General features: G+C 39.7%; 2 protein-coding genes across 2 annotated transcripts in view; one reads left to right on the forward strand and one right to left on the reverse strand.

The window, feature by feature from the left end:
• Positions 1-15,999, reverse strand: part of LOC113545732 (ribosomal protein S6 kinase beta-2) — a 19,658-nt gene extending 3,659 nt beyond the window's left edge. Inside the window, exons 1-14 of the mRNA XM_034301293.2 lie at positions 15,806-15,999; positions 13,348-13,402; positions 12,952-12,989; positions 12,336-12,450; positions 11,192-11,260; positions 9,004-9,151; positions 7,604-7,661; positions 6,443-6,543; positions 5,003-5,093; positions 3,728-3,818; positions 2,842-2,949; positions 2,463-2,525; positions 2,257-2,334; positions 1-103 (exon numbers count right to left, since the gene is read on the reverse strand). The exon at positions 1-103 is cut by the window's left edge and continues 5 nt beyond it. Coding sequence (XP_034157184.2) covers positions 1-103; positions 2,257-2,334; positions 2,463-2,525; positions 2,842-2,949; positions 3,728-3,818; positions 5,003-5,093; positions 6,443-6,543; positions 7,604-7,661; positions 9,004-9,151; positions 11,192-11,260; positions 12,336-12,450; positions 12,952-12,989; positions 13,348-13,401 — 1,117 coding nt within the window. The 5' untranslated portion in view covers position 13,402; positions 15,806-15,999. The remainder of the gene's footprint in view (positions 104-2,256; positions 2,335-2,462; positions 2,526-2,841; positions 2,950-3,727; positions 3,819-5,002; positions 5,094-6,442; positions 6,544-7,603; positions 7,662-9,003; positions 9,152-11,191; positions 11,261-12,335; positions 12,451-12,951; positions 12,990-13,347; positions 13,403-15,805) is intronic.
• A 1,055-nt stretch (positions 16,000-17,054) lies between these two features.
• Positions 17,055-20,401, forward strand: LOC113545734 (uncharacterized). Its single transcript, XM_034301312.2, has 4 exons — positions 17,055-17,275; positions 19,043-19,387; positions 19,491-19,541; positions 19,722-20,401. The coding sequence occupies exons 1-4, from the start codon at positions 17,146-17,148 to the stop codon at positions 19,862-19,864; spliced, it is 669 nt and encodes a 222-aa protein (XP_034157203.2). The 5' UTR covers positions 17,055-17,145; the 3' UTR covers positions 19,865-20,401.
• The last annotated feature ends 111 nt before the right edge of the window (positions 20,402-20,512 follow it).

The raw sequence follows: 20,512 nt of genomic DNA on the forward strand, positions 1-20,512 counted from the left end.
ATGCATGATTAGCGCTGTCACTCAGTGTCGTGTCATCAGGACTGTCCACTGGAGTCTGTTTGGTAAAGCGACTGTCAAACTGACTGACATCCTCATCTGAGTGCTGAGAGAGAGAGAGAGAGAGAGAGAGAGAGAGAGAGAGAGAGAGAGAGAGGAGACAGAAATTAGGAGGGAAAGACAGGGAGACAGATATGAGAAAATGAGACAGAGAGACAGAAAGAAAGACATAGATGAGACAGAGAGAGACAGAAATGAGAAGGAGAAATAAAAAAGAGAAAAAAAGACATAGACAAGGCAGAGAAAGAGAGAGAGAGTTGAGACAGAGAGGATTATTATACACTCCATTCCACTCCAGCAGAAACGCATTGTGTTGTGTACGAGAGAAATTTATCAACAAAGTGTCCTGAGATGAGAAAATAACATATGAGACAAAGACAAAGCTCCACCAATAATAAATACACCAATCAGCCATAACATTAAAACCAGCCGTCTAATATCGTGTAGTTCCTCCTTGTGCCTCCAAAACAGCTCTGACGCTCCACAAGACCTCTGAAGGTGTGTGTGGTTTCTGGCACCAAGACGTTAGCAGCAGATCCTTTAAGTCCTGTAAGTTGGGAGGTGGAGCCTCCATGGATCGGACTTGTTTGTGCAGCACGTCCCACAGATGCTCGATCGGATTGATATCTGGGGAATTTGGAGGCCAAGTCAACACCTTGAACTCTTTGTCATGTTCCTTGAACCATTCCTGAACAGTTTCTGCAGTTTAGCAGGGAGCATCATCCTGCTGAAAGAGGCCACTGCCGTTAGGGAATACTGTTGCCATGAAGGGGTGTACCTGGTCTGTAACAATGTTTAGGTAGGTGGTACGTGTCAAAGTAACATCCACATGAAGGCCAGGACCCGAGGTTTCCCAGCAGAACATTGCCCAGAGCATCACACTGCCTCCGCCAGCTTGCCTTCTTCCCATAGTGCATCCTGGTGCCATCTCTTCCCCAGGTAAACGATGCACACACACCCGGCCTTCCACATGATGTAAAAGAAAATGTGATTCATCAGACCAGGCCATCTTCTTCCATTGCTCCATGGTCCAGTTCTGATGCTGACGTGCCCAATGTAGGCACTTTTGGCAGTGGACAGGGTCAGCATGGGCTCTCTGACCCGTCTGTGGCTACACAGCCCCATACGCAGCAAGCTGCACTGCACTGTGTGTTCTGACTCCTTTCTATCAGAGCCAGCTTTAACTTTTTCAGCAGTTTGTGCTACAAAAGCTCTTCTCTGATACCAGACCAGAAGCCTTGGGAGCCCATGATCCTGTCACTAGTTCACCGGTTGTCCTTCCTTGGACCACATTTGGTAGGTACTAACCACTGCATACCGGGAACACCCCACAAGACCTGCTGTTTTTGAGATGCTCTGATCCAGTCGTCTAACCATCACAGTTTGGCCCTTGTTAAAGTCGCTCAGATCCTTACACTTGCCCATTTTTCCTGCTTCCAACACATCAACTTCAAGAACTGACTGTTCACTTGTTGCCTAATATATCTCAATCCTTTACAGGTGCCACTGTAACAAGATAATCAATATTATTCACTTCACCTGTTGGTGGTTTTAATGTTATGGCTGATCGGTGTGTGTGTGTATATATATACATACACACACACACACACACACACACACACACACAGTAGTGTGCAAAAGTCTTAGGCACATGCAAAGAAATGCTGTAGAGCAAAGATGCCTTCAAAAATAACAAAATTCAATACGTTTCTACATTAAAAAAAACTCCTATAAAGCGCAGTAAACAGTAATAAATGAAACAAAGTCAGTATTTAATGTGACGATCCTTCACTTTAAATAAATAAATCAGTATCTGAGGTGCAGTGTGTGCAGGTTTATAAGGAAATGAGCTGGAAGTGTTACTGAGCATCTTGCAGAAGCAGCCACAGTTCTTCTGGAGACTTTGACTGTCGACTCGCTTCTTATTTCTGCAGCGAAACCCAGCAGCCTTCATTATGTTTTTATCTGAAAAGTGTCTCTTATGGAATCTGCTGCTTTCTTTACCGACATACAAACATTTTTCTGTAACGTTTCATTTTGTGCTGGAAAACTAATGTTTGGAATCTAAAATGTTTTTGTACTGAATCAATAATGTAGAAGTCAGAAAATAAACATCTGTAACAAAGTTTGTACTAAAAAATATAGACTTTTGCACAGTACTGTATATATAAAAGAGAGGAGAGAAACATGACGCAGTACCAGTGATGGCCTGTAGGGCGGCTCCACGCGCTTATTCAGCAGGTCGTCCCAGTTAATGTGGCGGAAGAAAGGCTGCTTCTGTAAAGTAGAGAGAAAAAATAAAGACAATACAGACGATTCTTTCAGCCAATAGGAATGAAAAATCATCATTAAGAAGATAGCGGATGTTGCTGGTGGACTCGGACGCTCGGACAGGTGTGTTTCACCTGTATGTCTGCGCAGTCGGCTTTACTAGAACCCAGTCTCTGAGCCGGGTTCTTCTTCAACAACTGTGAGAGAGGAGGGGAAAAATGAGGTAAGAGGTGAATGATGAAGGGATTAAAACATATAATACACTCTAATAATCTGATCATTTTAAAAATATCTAATTATTTAATATCTATAATATAAATCTAATTTCAGCAAAAAACATTCATTCAAATTGCTCACTGTATTTTACTATAAATTAGATCAGATTTCAAGAAATCTAATTCAATAATCTGATCACTCAGTGCATGTATACACGTAATCAGATATCTTTTCTCCATTTTTTTGTTCTTGACACAAACTCTGAAACAAATATCCACCTCTGAAACAACTGACTACCTTTTTGATCAGTTCTCTGGCGTCTGGCGTGAGGTACGGAGGAAGGTTCAGTTTACACTTCAGGATTTTTTCAATGGTCTTCTTCCTGTTTTCGGCTGAGAACGGAGGCTGAGAGAGAGAGAGACAGAGAGAGAGAGAGACAGAGAGAGGGAGAGAGACAGAGACAGAGAGAGTGACAGAGACAGAGAGAGAGAGAGAGAGAGACAGAGAGAGAGAGAGAGAGAGACAGAGACAGAGAGACAGAGAGAGAGACAGAGAGAGAGAGAGAGAGAGAGAGAGAGACAGAGAGAGAGACAGAGAGAGAGAGCGACAGAGAGAGAGAGAGAGAGAGAGAGAGAGACAGAGCGAGAGACAGAGAGAGAGAGAGAGCGACAGAGAGAGAGAGAGAGAGAGAGACAGAGAGAGAGAGAGAGAGACAGAGAGAGAGAGCGACAGAGAGAGAGAGAGAGAGAGAGAGAGAGAGAGAGGACAAAAAATACAATCAATCTCATCATCTGTTCAAAAATTAATATTAATCTTTTTTGATTTTAATACAATGCAAATGCAACATTCATTTTATAACACGGAGCACATCTTGATCTTTATAAAGTAATAATTTTAAATATAAAATATTTTAATTACTTTATTCATTTATTTTTTCATTATCTTAACCAAGTACATCAACGATTAATGCTGTAAATTTTTTTTCATTATGTCAACCCTTTTTTTGACCTGAACAGAACAGAAGCGTTTGCTTCATCTCATATGAATCATTCGTTATTTATAAATGTTAATTGTTTTTTCTCTCTCTTGTTTTCTCATCCACCTCTCTCTCTCTCTCTCTCTCTCTCTCTGTCTCTCGCTCTCTCTGTCTCTCGCTCTCTCTGTCTCTCTCTCTCTCTCTCACCGAGCCGGTCATCATGTCGTACATCAGCGCTCCGAGGCTCCACCAGTCCACGGCTCTGTTGTGTCCTGAGCGATTCAAAATCTCTGGAGCCCTGAAATAAGAAATGTAACACACGCATCATTAAAGGTGCCATCAGTGACTCTGGTGGACGTTAGACGAAACTACGTTTTAAAACTTCACAAATTAGACAAATGCAGCCCCTTTTCTCATCGTTCCTCCAAAGACACGCCTGCGACACACCTGTACGTGAGATGGTGAAGCTGGAACACCTGAATGCTAGGGTAAGAGGTGGAGCTTTTTGAACTGACAGGTGACTAGACACGCCTCCTTGCACTGATTGGTCGTTAGGGATCAGATTATAATATCCTACAGTGTTCAATCCTCGGAAATCTCCACAACTGCTCAAAAACACCCCCAAACTCTTTACAGTATTGGATTTGATCATTTTAATTAAACACTTATTCCTTCTTTCTACTGGTCATCACGGTCATGTTCATGACATCGACACACTCATGATGTTAACGCTATGATCAGGGAGAAAACCCGACATCTAGTGGTCAATCTCTGTCACTGCACCCTGTGCACAGTTTATACCTTATTCCATTTATTATTTCTCTTAACTGCTCCAACATATCAACTTTATGCTGATGCTGACTTTAGGAGTATTTGAATAAAAATAAAAACACTAAAGCATGATAAACATGATAATGCAGTCTACAATATGCAAATGAGCCCTTTTAATCTCTCTCATGTTAATGAATGTGGCCATTCTTTATACCACGAGAACATTTACAGACACTTTTCATCCAGGTGTGTTGTAAAATTGGAGGAATTTGTCTTGATCGTTTCTTTCAGTTCTTTTCCAGACTCTATCTATCTTTCTTTCTTTCTTTCTTTCTTTCTTTTCAAAAAGAACATCCTCTATTCCGAAACTCTATAAAAATGTTCTCATTAAAAAAAAAATCAGAAGAACAGATAAACACTAAAACCTACTGATTCATTCTATAAAACTAATAATCATGACACATCAGTCAGTGAAAATAATCATTAAGGTAGAAAATGATCATTAAGATATTGCAAAATGCATTAGTGTAAGACTAGAAAGAAGATGAAGTAATAAAATAAATAAGCCCTGATGCACGTTGTGATTATTTAATAATGAATAATTCATAAATAAGAAAGCTTTAGACCAGACCATTGTATCGGAAAACCTAAAAAAAAAATTTAATTAAACATTCCTAAATATGTCTTAAATATTCCTAACCAGATACTCACATGTACTCGATGGTACCACAGAAGGTGTGTGTGACGCTGCCGTCGTGGATGGATTCCTTACACAGGCCAAAGTCAGTGAGTTTAATGTGGCCTTAAGGAGGAAAAGATGAAGTTTCAGATTTAAATTCAGCTTTAACTCTTCTGAGTAAACGTTGCATAAGTCCATAAACCTGCTCTTGATGGGGACAAAGTTTTGGATTAACATTAGTACGAAAAGCAAAAAAAGTCGCACAATCTAGTATTTTGTTGCACTGCATTTCGCTTTGATTACGGCACGCATTCGTCCTGGCATTGTTTCAGCAACCTTATGCAACTTCACAACATTTATTTCCATCCAGAGTTGCATTAATCTTTGGCTGAGATCTTGCGTTGAGGACAGGAGAGTCTAACCACTGCGTAAAGTCTTCTCCAGCACATCCCAAACACTTTCAATGGGGTTAAGGTCAGGACTCTGTGGTGGCCAATTCATGTGTGAAAATGATTCCTCATGCTCCCTGAACCACTCTTTCACAGGTTAATCCTGATGAATCTTAGCATTTTCATCCACTGATGGGAAAACCTGGTCATTCAGTACATTCAGATGCTCAGCTGACTTCATTTTATTGCCGCACAATGAAGCTGAGCCTCGACCTGAGCAGCTGATGCAAAGCCAGATCATCACACTGCCTCCAGAGGCTTGTACAGTAGGCACTATGCATGATGGTGAATCACTTCATGCATTTCCCTTCTTACCCTGACACGCCCATTGCTTTGGAATAGAGTAAATCTGATTTTATCACACCACATGACCTTTTTCCATTGCTCCACAGTCCAGTCTTTATGCTCCAGAGCAAACTGAAGTCATTTTTTCCGATTAGTTTCACTAACAAATGGCTTTCTTGTGGCCACACAGCTGTTTAGTCCCAATCCTGTAAGTTCTCATCACATTGTGCATGTGGAAATGCTCTTACTTTCACTATTAAACATAGCCGTGAGTTCTCCTGTCGATTTTTTTACGATGTGACATCACCGAGCATTATAAAGATCTCTGATCACGATCATTCAGGATTTTTTTCCGACTACATTTCTGCTGTAAAGCTGAAGGTTCACCACAATCCTTCCAGGCTTTAATAATGCACTGGACATTTCATAACCCAGTTCCAGTGATTTCAGCAATCTCCTTAGCTGTTTTCTTTGCTTGATGCGGGCCAACAATTTTCCCCTTCAGTAACATCTTTTCCACGACCATGGGAAACGTAATCTGCCATGTTTAAGAAATGAGAAGCTACACACTGCATCAGTTCAGGTTAAAAGAACTGTTACCAGCTGAAACATATTAATCTCTGCAGTAATCATCCAATCACAGGCTCTTTTAATTACACAACAGTTTCAGCCTCAACCAGATAAACAGGTTTAAACAGCCGTAAACATAAACTCACACACACACACACACACACACACCTTCGTGATTGAGCATGATGTTCTCAGGTTTCAGGTCTCGGTAGATGATCCCATTGGAGTGCAGGTGTCCCAGCGCTAACGTTATCTCAGCCAGATAAAAACTGCCGAACAAACAACAACACAAAGTCCAGAACTGGACGAGAGGTTTCGTAAGTTTGGAAGTTTGGCCATTAGTAACAAAATGGCAAACTTCTGATAAAAACAAATAAATTCTAGCAGCGATGAAGTGATCTTAAATCTCGACTCAACGTCCTTACACATTATACTACACTGTAATTGAATTTAAATATATATTTAGCAGTAATATTTGCGTATACATACTATATATCATTAACATTATAGAGGCTTTCAGGCATAAAACTTGTTACTTATCACATTTTCTAGTTTTCTCTAGTGGCAGAATTCATGATTATTTACTGTAGCATGGAAATCCACCAAATAACTAGAATGTCTGATATAAGTTTATTTGAAATGTACAAATAATCTAAGCATTTTAAACGAAAAAACGTGTGTAATCGTTGATATGGTGACGTTTTCTGTAAGGAGATGTTTATTTAACATGTAACATGTGGAGTCTCCAGTGTCAGTGCTTTTTAACAGTCAGAGGTAAAGCTGTAATTTTTCTTTAGGGCAGAGGAGTTCACGCTTTTAAAATGCAACTATAAACGGGTAAAAAATACAAAGTGTTGTTCTTTAATAAATAAAAACTATTAGTAATCATCGATAAATTGCTGTGATATAAGAGAAATGAAACACTTTGGTGCTTTAGGACAATAATCAACTTTGGGAACAGTGAGAAATGAAAACATTTTATAATCTATATTCCAGACAAAATTAACACTTTTTGATCTTTTGAGTGTTTATGTAGCAAAATAGCTTCACAGCTTTAGGTTGGTTGTCATCAATGCAGCTATGTATATCTATGTAATATTATTATTATTATTATTTTTTCATAGTCCTAGTTCTAGATTTTCTCCCTCCCAGGATTCCATGTGGGAAATCCTGATCTGGACTTTATCTGAGCTAACACGAACAGGATGTATTTATAGATAAATTTTGTTTTTTCCTCGAATCTCCCTTTAATTTGCAGTCAGCGAATCAGAGAACAAACGCCTGCCTTCACATTCATTACATCACTTATATTTTCATAAGGTTTCATACCAGGCCGTGTCCTCCATGAAGATCCCCTCCTTCTCCAGCTGCATAAACAGCTCACCACCTGTTTTAATGAGGTTTCGAAATACATTTGTACAGGATTTGATGTAAATATGATATGCAGATAACAATACTGAGATGAAGGACATGATGAAAATATGCAGATTAACTGTTAATCCTGTTAGCTACAGATTTTATACTTTAGATTTGCCTCCGTCTCAAAGGACCAACTTTACATTTTTCACAAATTCTTCAGTGAAACTGTTTTTGTACACTTGAGGTAGAACACTTTGGTATTCCCAAACATCTCATTATCCCTGTACGCTTCAATACCCCCATAAACCTCGGCATCCCTGTACGCCTCGGTATCCTGTACACTTCAGTATTCCAACTTGGCACCTCCATTACACCTTGGTACCTCAGTACACCTCGGTATTCCCATATCTCAGTATCCCTGTTCACCTTGGTATTGAGGTGCACCTTAGTACCCAATACACCTCTGTATCAAGTACACTTCCGTATCCCAATACACCCTGGTATTCCTGTACACTTTGGTATTCCCATACACCCGGTACCCAGTTAGATCTCTGTATTCCCATACACCTCAGTATCCTGGATGATTCAGTATCCCCATACACCTCAGTATTCCTGTACACCTTGGTATTCCCAAACATCTCAGTATCCTGGATGATTCAGTATCCCCATATACCTCGGTATTCCCAAACACCTCAGTATCCTGGATGATTCAGTATCCCCATACACCCCGGTATTCCTGTATACCTTGATATTCCCATACACCTGGTACCCAGTTAGATCTCTGTATTCCCATACACCTCAGTATCCTGGATGATTCAGTATCCCCATATACCTCAGTATTCCTGTACACCTCGGTATTCCCAAACATCTCAGTATCCTGGATGATTCAGTATCCCCATATACCTCGGTATTCCCAAACACCTCAGTATCCTGGATGATTCAGTATCCCCATACACCTCAGTATTCCTGTACACCTTGGTATTCCCAAACATCTCAGTATCCTGGATGATTCAGTATCCCCATACACCTCGGTATTCCTGTACACCGTGGTATTCCCAAACACCTCTGTATCCTGGATGATTCAGTATCCCCATACACCTCGGTATTCCTGTACACCTTGGTATTCCCAAACATCTCGGTATCCCAGGACAAATTCTTCAGTAAAGGTGTTTGGTAGTGAACTATAGTGCCACTCTATATTTTCACAAATCAGGTAAGGATTAGGGATTTCATCATAATTTTTTTAAACTTGTTTACATTAAACAGCATGGCTAACACTCCAGTCATTCATGTTGATAATGAAACCTGTTAAAGCAGGTAAAACCCCATTAGCTGGTTGTAGCTTCAGGTTTTGTTTACACCACACCCACCACTCAGACACTCCAGTATGAGGTAGAGTTTGCCGCCGGTCTGGAAGGCGTACCACAGGTCCACGATGAAGGGGTGACGCACCGTCTCCAGGATCTCTCGCTCCGCCCTTGTGTGTGCTGTGTCCTTCGCACTGCACACTATTTTTGCCTGAAAGATGGAAAGAGTGTGTTTATATGTGCAACAAGTGAGCTTCTTTCTTCTTTCTCCCTTCTTTTAATAAAGAAATAACTTCTTTTCCATGAATTGGCTATAATAATTTAAAAGGCTGATGGTAGGAGGGGTAAAGGTACTATCTTCCCTGAGCAGAAATTTAACTAAAAATGAACTGAACCTTGGCAATAATCACATTCACACCCACCTCCGTCATACATCATTGCTTCAAGCGTGCTGTACATTTGTTTATATATAATCTCAAACGCTTCTCTGCTTATACACAAACACAGTGAAAGAGCAGTATTCCGTATACATCTGCATCCCCTTCACCTTGGGATCCAGTGCAGCATGGCATACTGTACTCCTTACTATTCCCGTACACCTCACTATTCCCGTACTCCCCACTAACGCTATACACCTCACTATTCCCGTACACCTCACTATTCCCGTACTCCCCACTAACGCTATACACCTCACTATTCCCGTACTCCTCACTATTCCCGTACTCCCCACTAACCCTATACACCTCACTATTCCCGTACACCTCACTATTCCCGTACACCTCACTATTCCCGTACACCTCACTATTCCCGTACACCCCCCTAACCCTATACACCTCACTATTCCCGTACTCCTCACTATTCCCGTACTCCTCACTATTCCCGTACTCCTCACTATTCCCGTACACCCCCCTAACCCTATACACCTCACTATTCCCGTACTCCCCCCTAACCCTATACACCTCACTATTCCCGTACTCCTCACTATTCCCGTACTCCTCACTAGTCCCGTACACCTCACTATTCCCGTACTCCTCACTATTCCCGTACACCTCACTATTCCCGTACTCCCCACTAACGCTATACACCTCACTATTCCCGTACTCCTCACTATTCCCGTACTCCTCACTATTCCCGTACTCCTCACTATTCCCGTACTCCTCACTATTCCCGTACACCCCCCTAACCCTATACACCTCACTATTCCCGTACTCCTCACTATTCCCGTACTCCTCACTATTCCCGTACTCTCCACTATTCCCGTACTCTCCACTATTCCCGTACTCCTCACTATTCCCGCACACCTCACTAACCCTGTACACCTCACTATTCCCATACTCCCCACTAACGCTATACACCTCACTATTCCCATACTCCCCACTAACGCTATACACCTCACTATTCCCATACTCCCCACTAACGCTATACACCTCACTATTCCTGTACACCTCACTATTCCCATACTCCCCACTAACGCTATACACCTCACTATTCCTGTACTCCTCACTATTCCCGTACTCCCCACTAACGCTATACACCTCACTAACCCTATACACCTCAGTATTCCTTATGCATCAGTACCCCCATACACCTTGTTATTCCCATTAATCTTGGTATTCCTGTATGTCTTGGCATCCTGTACGCCTCAGTATCTTGTATGCTTCAATACCCCCAAACACCTCGGTATTCCCACACACCTCGGTATCTCTGTACACCTCAGTATCCACCTGGGAATCACTATACATTTCAATATCCTGTACGCTTCAGTACCCCTGTACTTCTCGGTAGTCCCGTATAAAGAACAACTGGTGTTACTCTCATTTATTCTTTAACTGCCACCAAAACATGTACAAAATAGCAGATGGAAAGCTGCGTTTCCACACTAGGTATTTTTTAAACTTGTTCTTGTATTAAAGGGTGAGCCGTGTAACGCAGGAACTAGCAAAATAATGCTAACGAGCAGGTTTCACACACAGCCTGTCCGGTCTTGCTACGTAAGTGAGTTACATTTAACCAGAGGAATGAAATCCAGCAATCGAGAGAGGTTCCTTTCTGCCGAAAAGGGCACAGGTGTAAAGATATCCGCACCCATCCATCTTAAAAATACTGCAAATAACATTAACAAAAATATTACAAATAATATTAAAAATAACAGCTTAAATTCTTTTACTGCATTTTATTGTGAAACTGATTATTGAAATCTGCTACGTTCTGACCTGCTACGTGTTTGATATGAGAATGGAGCAGAACGTACTTTTTTCAGAACTTTCATGGCGAATATTTTTCCCGTCTGACTTCCCTGTACTTTCCGGACCTGGAAAACCTTAAAAAAAAAATGTTTTCAGGTTTCAGGGTGATGTTTGTTCAGACATGTAGTAATTGAAGCTTCCAGGATCTCTCTCTCACACACACTCACTCACTCACACACACACTCACACACACACACTCACACACTCACACACACACTAACACACACTCACACTCACTCACACTCACTCACACTCACTCACACTCACTCACACTCACACTCACTCACACTCACACTCACTCACACTCACACACACCTTGCCGATCTCTCTCTCTCACACACTCACTCACTCACACACACACACACACTCACATACACACCTTGCTGATCTCTCTCTCTCTCACACACACACACACACTCACACACACTCACACACACTCACACACACTCACACACACTCACACCTTGCTGATCTCTCTCTCACACACTCACACACACTCACTCACACACACTCACACACCTTGCCGATCTCTCTCTCTCACACACTCACTCACACACTCACACACACTCACACACTCACACACTCACACTCACACTCACACACTCACACACTCACACCTTGCCGATCTCTCTCTCACACACACTCACTCACACACTCACACACACTCACACACTCACACTCACACACTCACACACTCACACACTCACACCTTGCCGATCTCTCTCTCTCACACACTCACTCACACACTCACACACACTCTCACACTCACACACTCACACTCACACACTCACACTCACACTCACACTCACACTCACACTCACACACTCACACTCACACTCACACACTCACACTCACACACTCACACTCACACTCACACTCACACTCACACACTCACACCTTGCCGATCTCTCTCTCACACACACTCACTCACACACTCACACACACTCACACACTCACACTCACACTCACACACTCACACCTTGCCGATCTCTCTCTCTCACACACTCACTCACACACTCACACACTCGCACACACTCACACTCACACTCACACACTCACACCTTGCCGATCTCTCTCTCACACACACTCACTCCTTGCTGATCTCTCTCTCACACACTCACACACACACACACTCACACACACTCACACCTTGCCGTAAGCTCCTTTCCCGAGCACAGTGAGCAGTTCAAAGCAGTCAGGTCCGACTCGCTCACTGTCCCTGTTCACGATGGCGCTGGTGAGCTCCACTTCCTCCGTCTCACCGCTGTTAAACACACGTTTATCACGTTCATATCAATTCATTAACAATAACATTTTTAGAACAGCACGGTCTTGCTCCTGTCTAACTTCTCCATCCCTTCCTACCATCTCGCTCTCTCCGTTCCTCTGGTCTACTCTCTATTCATCCATTTAAATCTAAACTTCAGACCCACCTACTCACACTACACTACCATTCCGTAAATCCTCCGTTCCTTTTCTTCATCGTTCGCTGTTCTATCTGCATTTTAAACTTTAGCTTTGTTTTTTCTATTAGGCAAGTTATCCTGTTTTCCTTTAGACTGCCTGTCATACCTCACTTTCCTGTGTTTTTAAAGCTGTTTCTTTATATTGTATTTTATAGGTTTTCATTATGTTGTATTAGGATTATAATACTTTATTGTGTAAAGTGACCTTGGGTCTGAGAAAGGCGCTATATAAAATAAACTTATTATTATTTATTATTTATAATTATATTATTAACCATGACACCATGCGGGATACGTACGGCTCTGTTTCCGCCACCGTGAAGTTACACTCTTCATCCTGTAAAAAAAACAAACAAACAAAAAAAAAAAACAAAAGCTGTCAGATAAGCTGAAAAAAAGGAAAAAAAAGAGAGAAAGTATTTAATTAATTTGAGAAGATGGTTAATTTGGGTTTCACCTGTTTCACCAAACTAACTAACAGGTTGCGATCAGTCACAATTTCCAATCAAAAATGTGAAACGTTCCCGACTTCCCTACTGATATTTATTTGGAATAATCAACACTGAGGAACGTTGCACTCCAAAGTAACGAGTGTTTACTGCGTGGCGTGAAAGACGCGTACGGTAAATGTGTAAGAGAAGCTGTTCGGACTGAAAGGGACTCGCATCTTCTTGAGAGTCACACGGCGTTCTCACCTCTGCGTCGCTCACGTCCTCCGACTCCAGGTCGATGTCGAACACCCCCGCCATCCTAAAGACCCAGAAACGAGGAAGAAAACGTTCAGCTGGTCAAATCTGAGTCAGCTAACAAATAACAAATAACACTGCTGAGTCAGTGAAAGAGTCAGTCTGCAGAGATTTTCGATCATTTTGTGCCAAAAACATTTGATATCTTAAAATGTTTAAATAATTTAATATTTTTAATTATCATAAAATAATATATTTAATATTTAAATCAAACAACTAAAGAAAATATGCTCTTTTTTTAATGCTGCAATGTTTCTTTTGCTTGTGACATTTTTACAGCTAGGCTTTTTTTTTTTTTTTCTTTAGACCTCTGACCTTTAGCCACGCCCACATGACAAACTGTGACATTCATGGCAAACAGACACAAAAACCCAAAAGAAAAAAATTACATTTCATTTGATTCGAATGGTTTAAAAACTTTATTTCTAGATGATACTATTTTGCTTCATTTCTTCTTGTGGCTTTTATTGTTCTGTTTCATACTTTTGCTGATAATTATTCCACCCGCTGCACTGAGCGACGTCTCACTGAAACAGCTGGAGCAAAGACCCGGCTTAGTATAATGAGTACAATGAGTACAATGTTCATTTTGAGTACAATAGTTACTAATCAGGGTTTTGTTAAACTCTGTGTTAAAGTGATGAGTCAAAAGCCTGAGGCTGTGAAAGAGAACGACGGCTTACAGGCTCACGAGGGGTTAAAACACCGTAAACAGTAAAAAACATGAAGATAAAGACTACACAGAAAATCACCGGTGTTGTAAAATAACCACAAAACTGTAAATAAATAAATGTATTTAAACAAGAACGAATGTAAAAAAGGTAGAGATGAAGATTTGCTGAAAGAAGAGAAAGAACATTGCAATCATTAAAGAGAAAAGGAGGAAATTAATGCACACACACACACACACACACACACACACACAGTGTACACATCAAACAACAACCAGCACTCAGTCTGATCATTATCCGATCTCAGTGTTTATCAGATTATATCCAGAAAGCGCAGTTTCTTCAGTCAGAGTAAAAGATTTAACACGGTTTCAATAAACCTGATAAACAGCTGCATTTTAATAACCTCATTATTCAGCACGTGCACTCTGTTCATGAACTGTTAACAATCTTATTTATGAATTCATTCATTCTTTTATGTTTTTATTTTTCATTTTATTTTAGCCCTGCGCGCACACACACACACACACACACACACACACACACACACACACACAGATGCATTATTTTTTTAAATCTGTCTTTGGCTCAAAACAGATAAGCTGAAAGAAGGACATCATTATGTGCAACTTAAAAAAACATAATAAGTATTTAATAAATACAGAATTATTTAATAAAACAGAACAAAAATATATTTTTGTATATCTTTAAGAAAATGACACACGCAGCATTAAACCTGGTTACTGAGCTACAAGCTGATTAAATTTTGCCAAAATGATTTTTTTCTGAAAGTGTACATTTTAAACGCACTAGATTTCCATATGATACCAAAACACAAGTTTTCTATTTGATTTAATAAATTTAATCTTTAACTGCGTTAAAGAGAGAAGGAACAGAATAAAACACGCAGGATTAGGAAAAGTTCTCATGGTCTAGCTTTTCTGGATAAATGGCCTAAATGTCTTTCTTTATCTATAGCTTCTGCATGAAGAGATAAACAGGGAGGGGTGTGTGATCGCTGGAAGACCTCACAGCGCTGCACTTACACATTCTTTTATCCAAAACTCAGAGCCTGGTTACGTTTAGTGATTTCCTGATCTGACTCATTACCTCGGCTTCTTAACAAAACTCTCATTTGGTGTTTTAGAAAAAAAGATTAAACGCACATTTCTGAGACTCTGCTCACTGACACCAGTGATCTTAGGTGTGTTTGCCTGCCGGGACACACCCGCTTTAATCTCTCGCTCAGGTGTGTTGCGTGGTGTGTACTGCTGAAGCCTGACCAAACACTCAGAAAAGTGTGTCATAATATTAATATCATGAGATTCATATCATACCCATGGATCGTCCATCCTTAATCAGGGTAAAGGTGTGCAAACTTTTGCACTCAACTCTAAGTTATGATTATTTTGCTATTATTTTAAGATCTTGACATGGAAGGTGTGAACTGTATAAAAACATGTTTAAAGATATAAAGAAGTTGCACTGTGTATCAGGTTGCCAAACTGATAAAGTAAAATAAAGTTATTATGATAATTATTATAATATTAATAATATAATTATTCTTTTAAAACGCCATGTCTGTCTGCAGGATGGCAGAATCCCAAATAATCTTTAAATACAGCTTGTGTTTATGTATTTTGATGTATATGTTATGTACAGTACAGTAATAATAATAATAATAATAATAATAATAAAAAACCCCACGCGCTAGAGAGAACTAATCACAGCCATACCTTCATCCGGGTCCTAAACACACTCCTGCTCCTCGCTACCTCACCGTGGCGTTATTAAAGTTCTTATATATCTATGATTCTATGATTATAAACCTAAACATGTGGATTAACAGGAACACCGGAGGGGAAACCGTGCCGCAGCTGTACCGCTGAAGTGTTGATACCGAGAAACCGCGTCATCAGAACGCGACGGCGGACGCTGTGGCGCGCCGTGGCGTCATCCTTATGCGACGCAAAGGCGGGATTTGGAAAGAATACAAAAGTTTTATTTATTTATTTATTTATTTATAATATAGTCATAATCTGCAAGGGTGTTACTGTATAAATAAATAATATAAATCTCTTACTAACGTTTTTAAAAGATAAATAACTAAAATAAAATACACTTTATTCATAATAAAGAAAAGTAATAAATATTGCACTGACTAGCCTAGCGAGCTGTTTTCTTATTATTCACAACCAGTTATATTAAGTACAATTTCTGTTTTCTAAAACCTTCTTATTGTCTCTTATTCGCATTTAACCGAAATGTAATGTCGAACTAATAAACATAAAATTCAACCATTTAAAAACAGTCATAAATAATAATAATTAACATATTGGAAATGTGTAATATTTACCTTATAAGGAAAGAAAAGACTTTAAATAAATCTTTTACAGCTTTTCAGTGGATGTATTTAATTTATCTATTAAGAGGTAAATATTTTCACCAAAATTACTTTATATTCTGTCACTGTTGCACCTCAAATATTTGATTTGTCACCTTTAATATTAGTTTAAAACTATTTTAGAGAGGACTGTCATAATTTACTGTAAAATACAATATAAAACTGTCAGCATTTCATCTGTACTATATATTAATTCAGACATAAATATTTTCTGAAATATTCATGGCCTATTTATTTATTTATTTATTTATTTTACACTGCAACTAAAACCCATACAATACACATGTAAGAATGTTCAAATTATTTAGCCTATTTATTTATTTTCTATATTATAAAAGTCTAAAGTATTTCCAGTCTGTGTAAATAATACTTATGTTGGAAAAGACCAGAGATTGTCCTGCCTTTATAATTTCATAATTTTATAATCGCATCTCCACTTTTTTAAAGGTCTGATGATCGTAATGACTCACAAAATCCTTCAAAGAAGTTTAAAAAAAAGCATCTTGACTGTTCTTGAGGTCAGATCTTGAATGGCGTGTGGGTTTTTTTTCCTGTGCTTTTTCAAAATGAAAAACAAAAGTGACCACTAGACCTCGTCCTGAAGCCTCGACAGGCAGCGTGGGTGAAAGAACACACAAGCATAATGTGGTCTGACTTTAAAGAGCCTTAGAGATGTTCATAGGAAAAAGTGCAATTCGAGTTTCACACCATTGCAGACGAGACCTGGTTTCAATCTTCAGTCACTCGCTGCTCTCGCTTCACACAAACACAATGCTGCTGTCTGTCATCTTCGGCTTTATGGGTGAGTTACATTTACTGATCACACTGTCAGGAAACGGAGAAGGCCGTGCAGAAAACTTTATCTGCTTTATTTATTTCTTGTATATATTTAAAATATTGTGGAATAATAGTTGGTTTCAGCTTCTACAGTTTCAGAAAGACGTTTAGCTAAAAACTTGAAGAAATTCTTTTTCTTTGTTTCTTTCTTCTCTGTGCAATGATTTATTACCTAATACATTTATTAATACATTTATTAGGTGTGTGTGTGTGCGTGTGCGTGTGTGTGTGTGTGTGTGTGTGCGCATGCATGCACAGCACCTCACGTCTTTCGAGTTGCCCCTTTGGGGAACTTGGTAAAAGTTCTCTGTGTATAGCTATAACCCTATAACCCTACACCAACGGGATGCAGGAAAAACCCCCACATAAGAACAGGTTCTTTATAAAACATTCCACTTAGAACATCGTAGTTTTAATAAGGGGTCTACAAAGAACCTTACTCAAGGCTAATTGTGGTGTTTCTCTAAAACAAAGTGAATTTCAGCCATGATGGGTTCCATAACTCGTAGGAATTCAAAGAGAACAACTGAAGTGCAAAGAACGGTGGTTCTAAACCTCTAACCAAAAAGCTGAAGCAATCCGTCTGTATATCTGTTTGTAGATATTAACAGAAGAAATGTCTAATCTCACACCTTTAAGAGTTCTTTTACTCTTAAATTTACAGCATTGATCAGAGTGATATATGTGATAGTTAGTACAGGAAAGAAGATAGATCAGGCTTAAAAAAATAATAATGTGTAGACTTAATGCTGGTTTAAGTGCTTGGTGAAGAGGTAAGTCTTTAGTCTGCGTTTGAAGCCTCGGCTGTTCGGACAGCTAGGGGAAGTTCGTTCCACCAGCTGGGTGCAGAGCAGAGAAGAGTCTCAGTGCAGGAATTACTTAATCCCTGAGAGATGGAGGGATGAGTCGAGGAGTAACAGAGGATCGGAGGGAGCGTGGTGCAGTGTGAGGTGTGATAAGTGCTTTGAGGTAACTGGGTGCTGGTCCGGTTTTGCCTTTTAGGGAAGCATCAGTGTTTTAAATCTGATGCAGCAGCTACAGGAAGCCAGTGGAGGGAGCGGAGCAATGGGGTGGTGTGGGAGAACTTAGGAAGGTTGAAAATAATTCTTGTAGCTGTGATCTGGATCAATTCCAGCAGTCAGATGGAGCTCAGAGGCAGACCTGCCAGGAGCGAGGTGCAGTTGTCTAGTCTCCACATGACAGAGGACAAGCACCTGAGAGGCCTGTGTGGAGAGAAATGGCCGAATCTTTCTGATGTTATAAAGCAAGAATCGACATGAGCAAGCAGGGTAGCAGGCAAGTACAGTATGAATCTGTACACCTGAGGGTTTCTCTCTAAAAAAAAAAAGGTAAAAGTGTTAACCATCCAGAGAACACTGTTTTCTAAGAGGCGATGCAAATTTTTACATGACATGTAGAGGAATTTTATAAAGCAAAAATAATATGAAAAATGAAAATAAAGCAATGTCCTAAAGCTACAAATAAAACACATGTCTTCCCACAAAACTATTAAAAACTTGCATTTCAAGGTTCAAAGTCATTTTTAGTGTTAATTTCATTTAAAGTTGGTGGTTACTGGAAATGATATAATGCTGAAATTATAATTATGGGTATTTAGCAGGCTTGTTTGTGACAAACCCCACGTCTGTGGTTAAAGATAATTCTAACTCATTATTCAACCACAGTCTTTTGAGGTATTTTCCATCATAACTAATTGTTTTCTTTCCCGCAGAGATCATGGTTTTGTTCCTGACGCCGTCGTCAGCCGTGAAGACTCTGGAGGTCCGGCTCGGAGCGGCGGTGACGCTGCAGTGTGATCTGTCGTATCATTATGAGATTAACTGGCTGAGGATGAACTCGGAAATGAAACCTGAGCTTGTGATGGTTCTGGGGCTGAACAATCACGGACACTTATCCGTCACCTGGAGTACCAACAGCTCCAACTTCCAGGGGTTCATCAATAACCGGTTTATCCAGCTGAGAATCGCACGAGTGTCTGACGCAGACCTCGTCACGTACTTCTGCGCAGCGATAAATGAAAAGCGGCTGGAGTTTGGTGAAGGAATGCGGCTACGTGGTAAAGAACAGGATTTCTGGTGAAACTTCATGTTGTCTGTTGGTTAATGAGACCTTTCCTGCTCATCAGTTTTGGTTTTGTTTGTTTTTTTATTATTTTTTAGCCGTCTTGGACGTGCAACAGCCTCCGGATCAGAATCTGACACACTGCCAAGGTTACGTCTGTTAAATCTGTGTGATATTTACGAGCACTGCAAGTTTACATAATGAGCTGCGGATAAAAATGCTGAATATTCTTTATGTTTTTTTCCGTGTAGGTTTTTTGTTTTTTTTATAACTGCCCACATCCTTTGCCTGTGCACTAACTTCCTGTTTTATTTTTTTATTCTTGTAAGGCTCAGACACCAAATCTGAAGACTCGCGAGGACATTTTCACACCCACATGATAATCTCCGGAGTGTTGAACTGCGGCGTTCTCCTCATGGTCTTCACCATCATCGCTGTCCACATCATGACCAGTGAAAGAAGCCTGTGCTAGTGTTTTTTTTATCCATTTTGGTTTACTGAGCAGATGTTTCAGAGGGCTTTCTGTTATTAACACAACCATGTAACTGAATTGATCTGTTTCTTGTATTACAGACGGATCAGTGGCTTCTCTTTCTCAGTTTAGCAGTTAGCAGCTGTGTATTGCTTGATGTTCCGTCGGCTTTTTTTCTCAGTAAAGATGGTGTCAGATAACTGAGGTACAGCAGAGTGTTCTTGGCATAGAAATAAAATTATAGGCCATGTTGTGATTCATAGAACCAAATGTGAGAGATGTAGACAAATGTAGATAAATACAACAATAATAATAACAATGTAATATCAAATGAATAAACATCAAATGTAACCATAAAACCAGTTTTAAAAAATATATTGGAAATGTATAATATTTATCTAAGGTGTGGTTTCAAATATATTCACTAAAGTTTTCTTTAAGAATGTGTTTAATTTGTCTGTTAATATAAAATCTTTCACCTTTCATATTAGTAACAACAATTTTAGACAGGTTTATCCTAATTTGTTTTAAAAAATAAAATAGCAAAAGTATTATTTTAATAATAATAAATAATAAGAAATATATACTAATAATTAAATGCAATATTTCCTGTATCACTGTTGGATCAGAGGCGTCTGTTTTTTTTTT

The sequence above is a fragment of the Pangasianodon hypophthalmus genome, chromosome 28 (assembly GCF_027358585.1).
Source record: "Pangasianodon hypophthalmus isolate fPanHyp1 chromosome 28, fPanHyp1.pri, whole genome shotgun sequence".
Taxonomy (NCBI): Eukaryota; Metazoa; Chordata; class Actinopteri; order Siluriformes; family Pangasiidae; genus Pangasianodon; species Pangasianodon hypophthalmus.

Bases quoted from the DNA above. Each gene is read 5' to 3' on its own strand.
- LOC113545734 (XM_034301312.2), top strand. From the start codon at position 17,146: ATGTTCATAGGAAAAAGTGCAATTCGAGTTTCACACCATTGCAGACGA. The intron at 17,276-19,042 runs GTGAGTTACATT...TCTTTCCCGCAG, and splicing joins TGTCATCTTCGGCTTTATGG to AGATCATGGTTTTGTTCCTG. The intron at 19,388-19,490 runs GTAAAGAACAGG...ATTATTTTTTAG, and splicing joins TGAAGGAATGCGGCTACGTG to CCGTCTTGGACGTGCAACAG.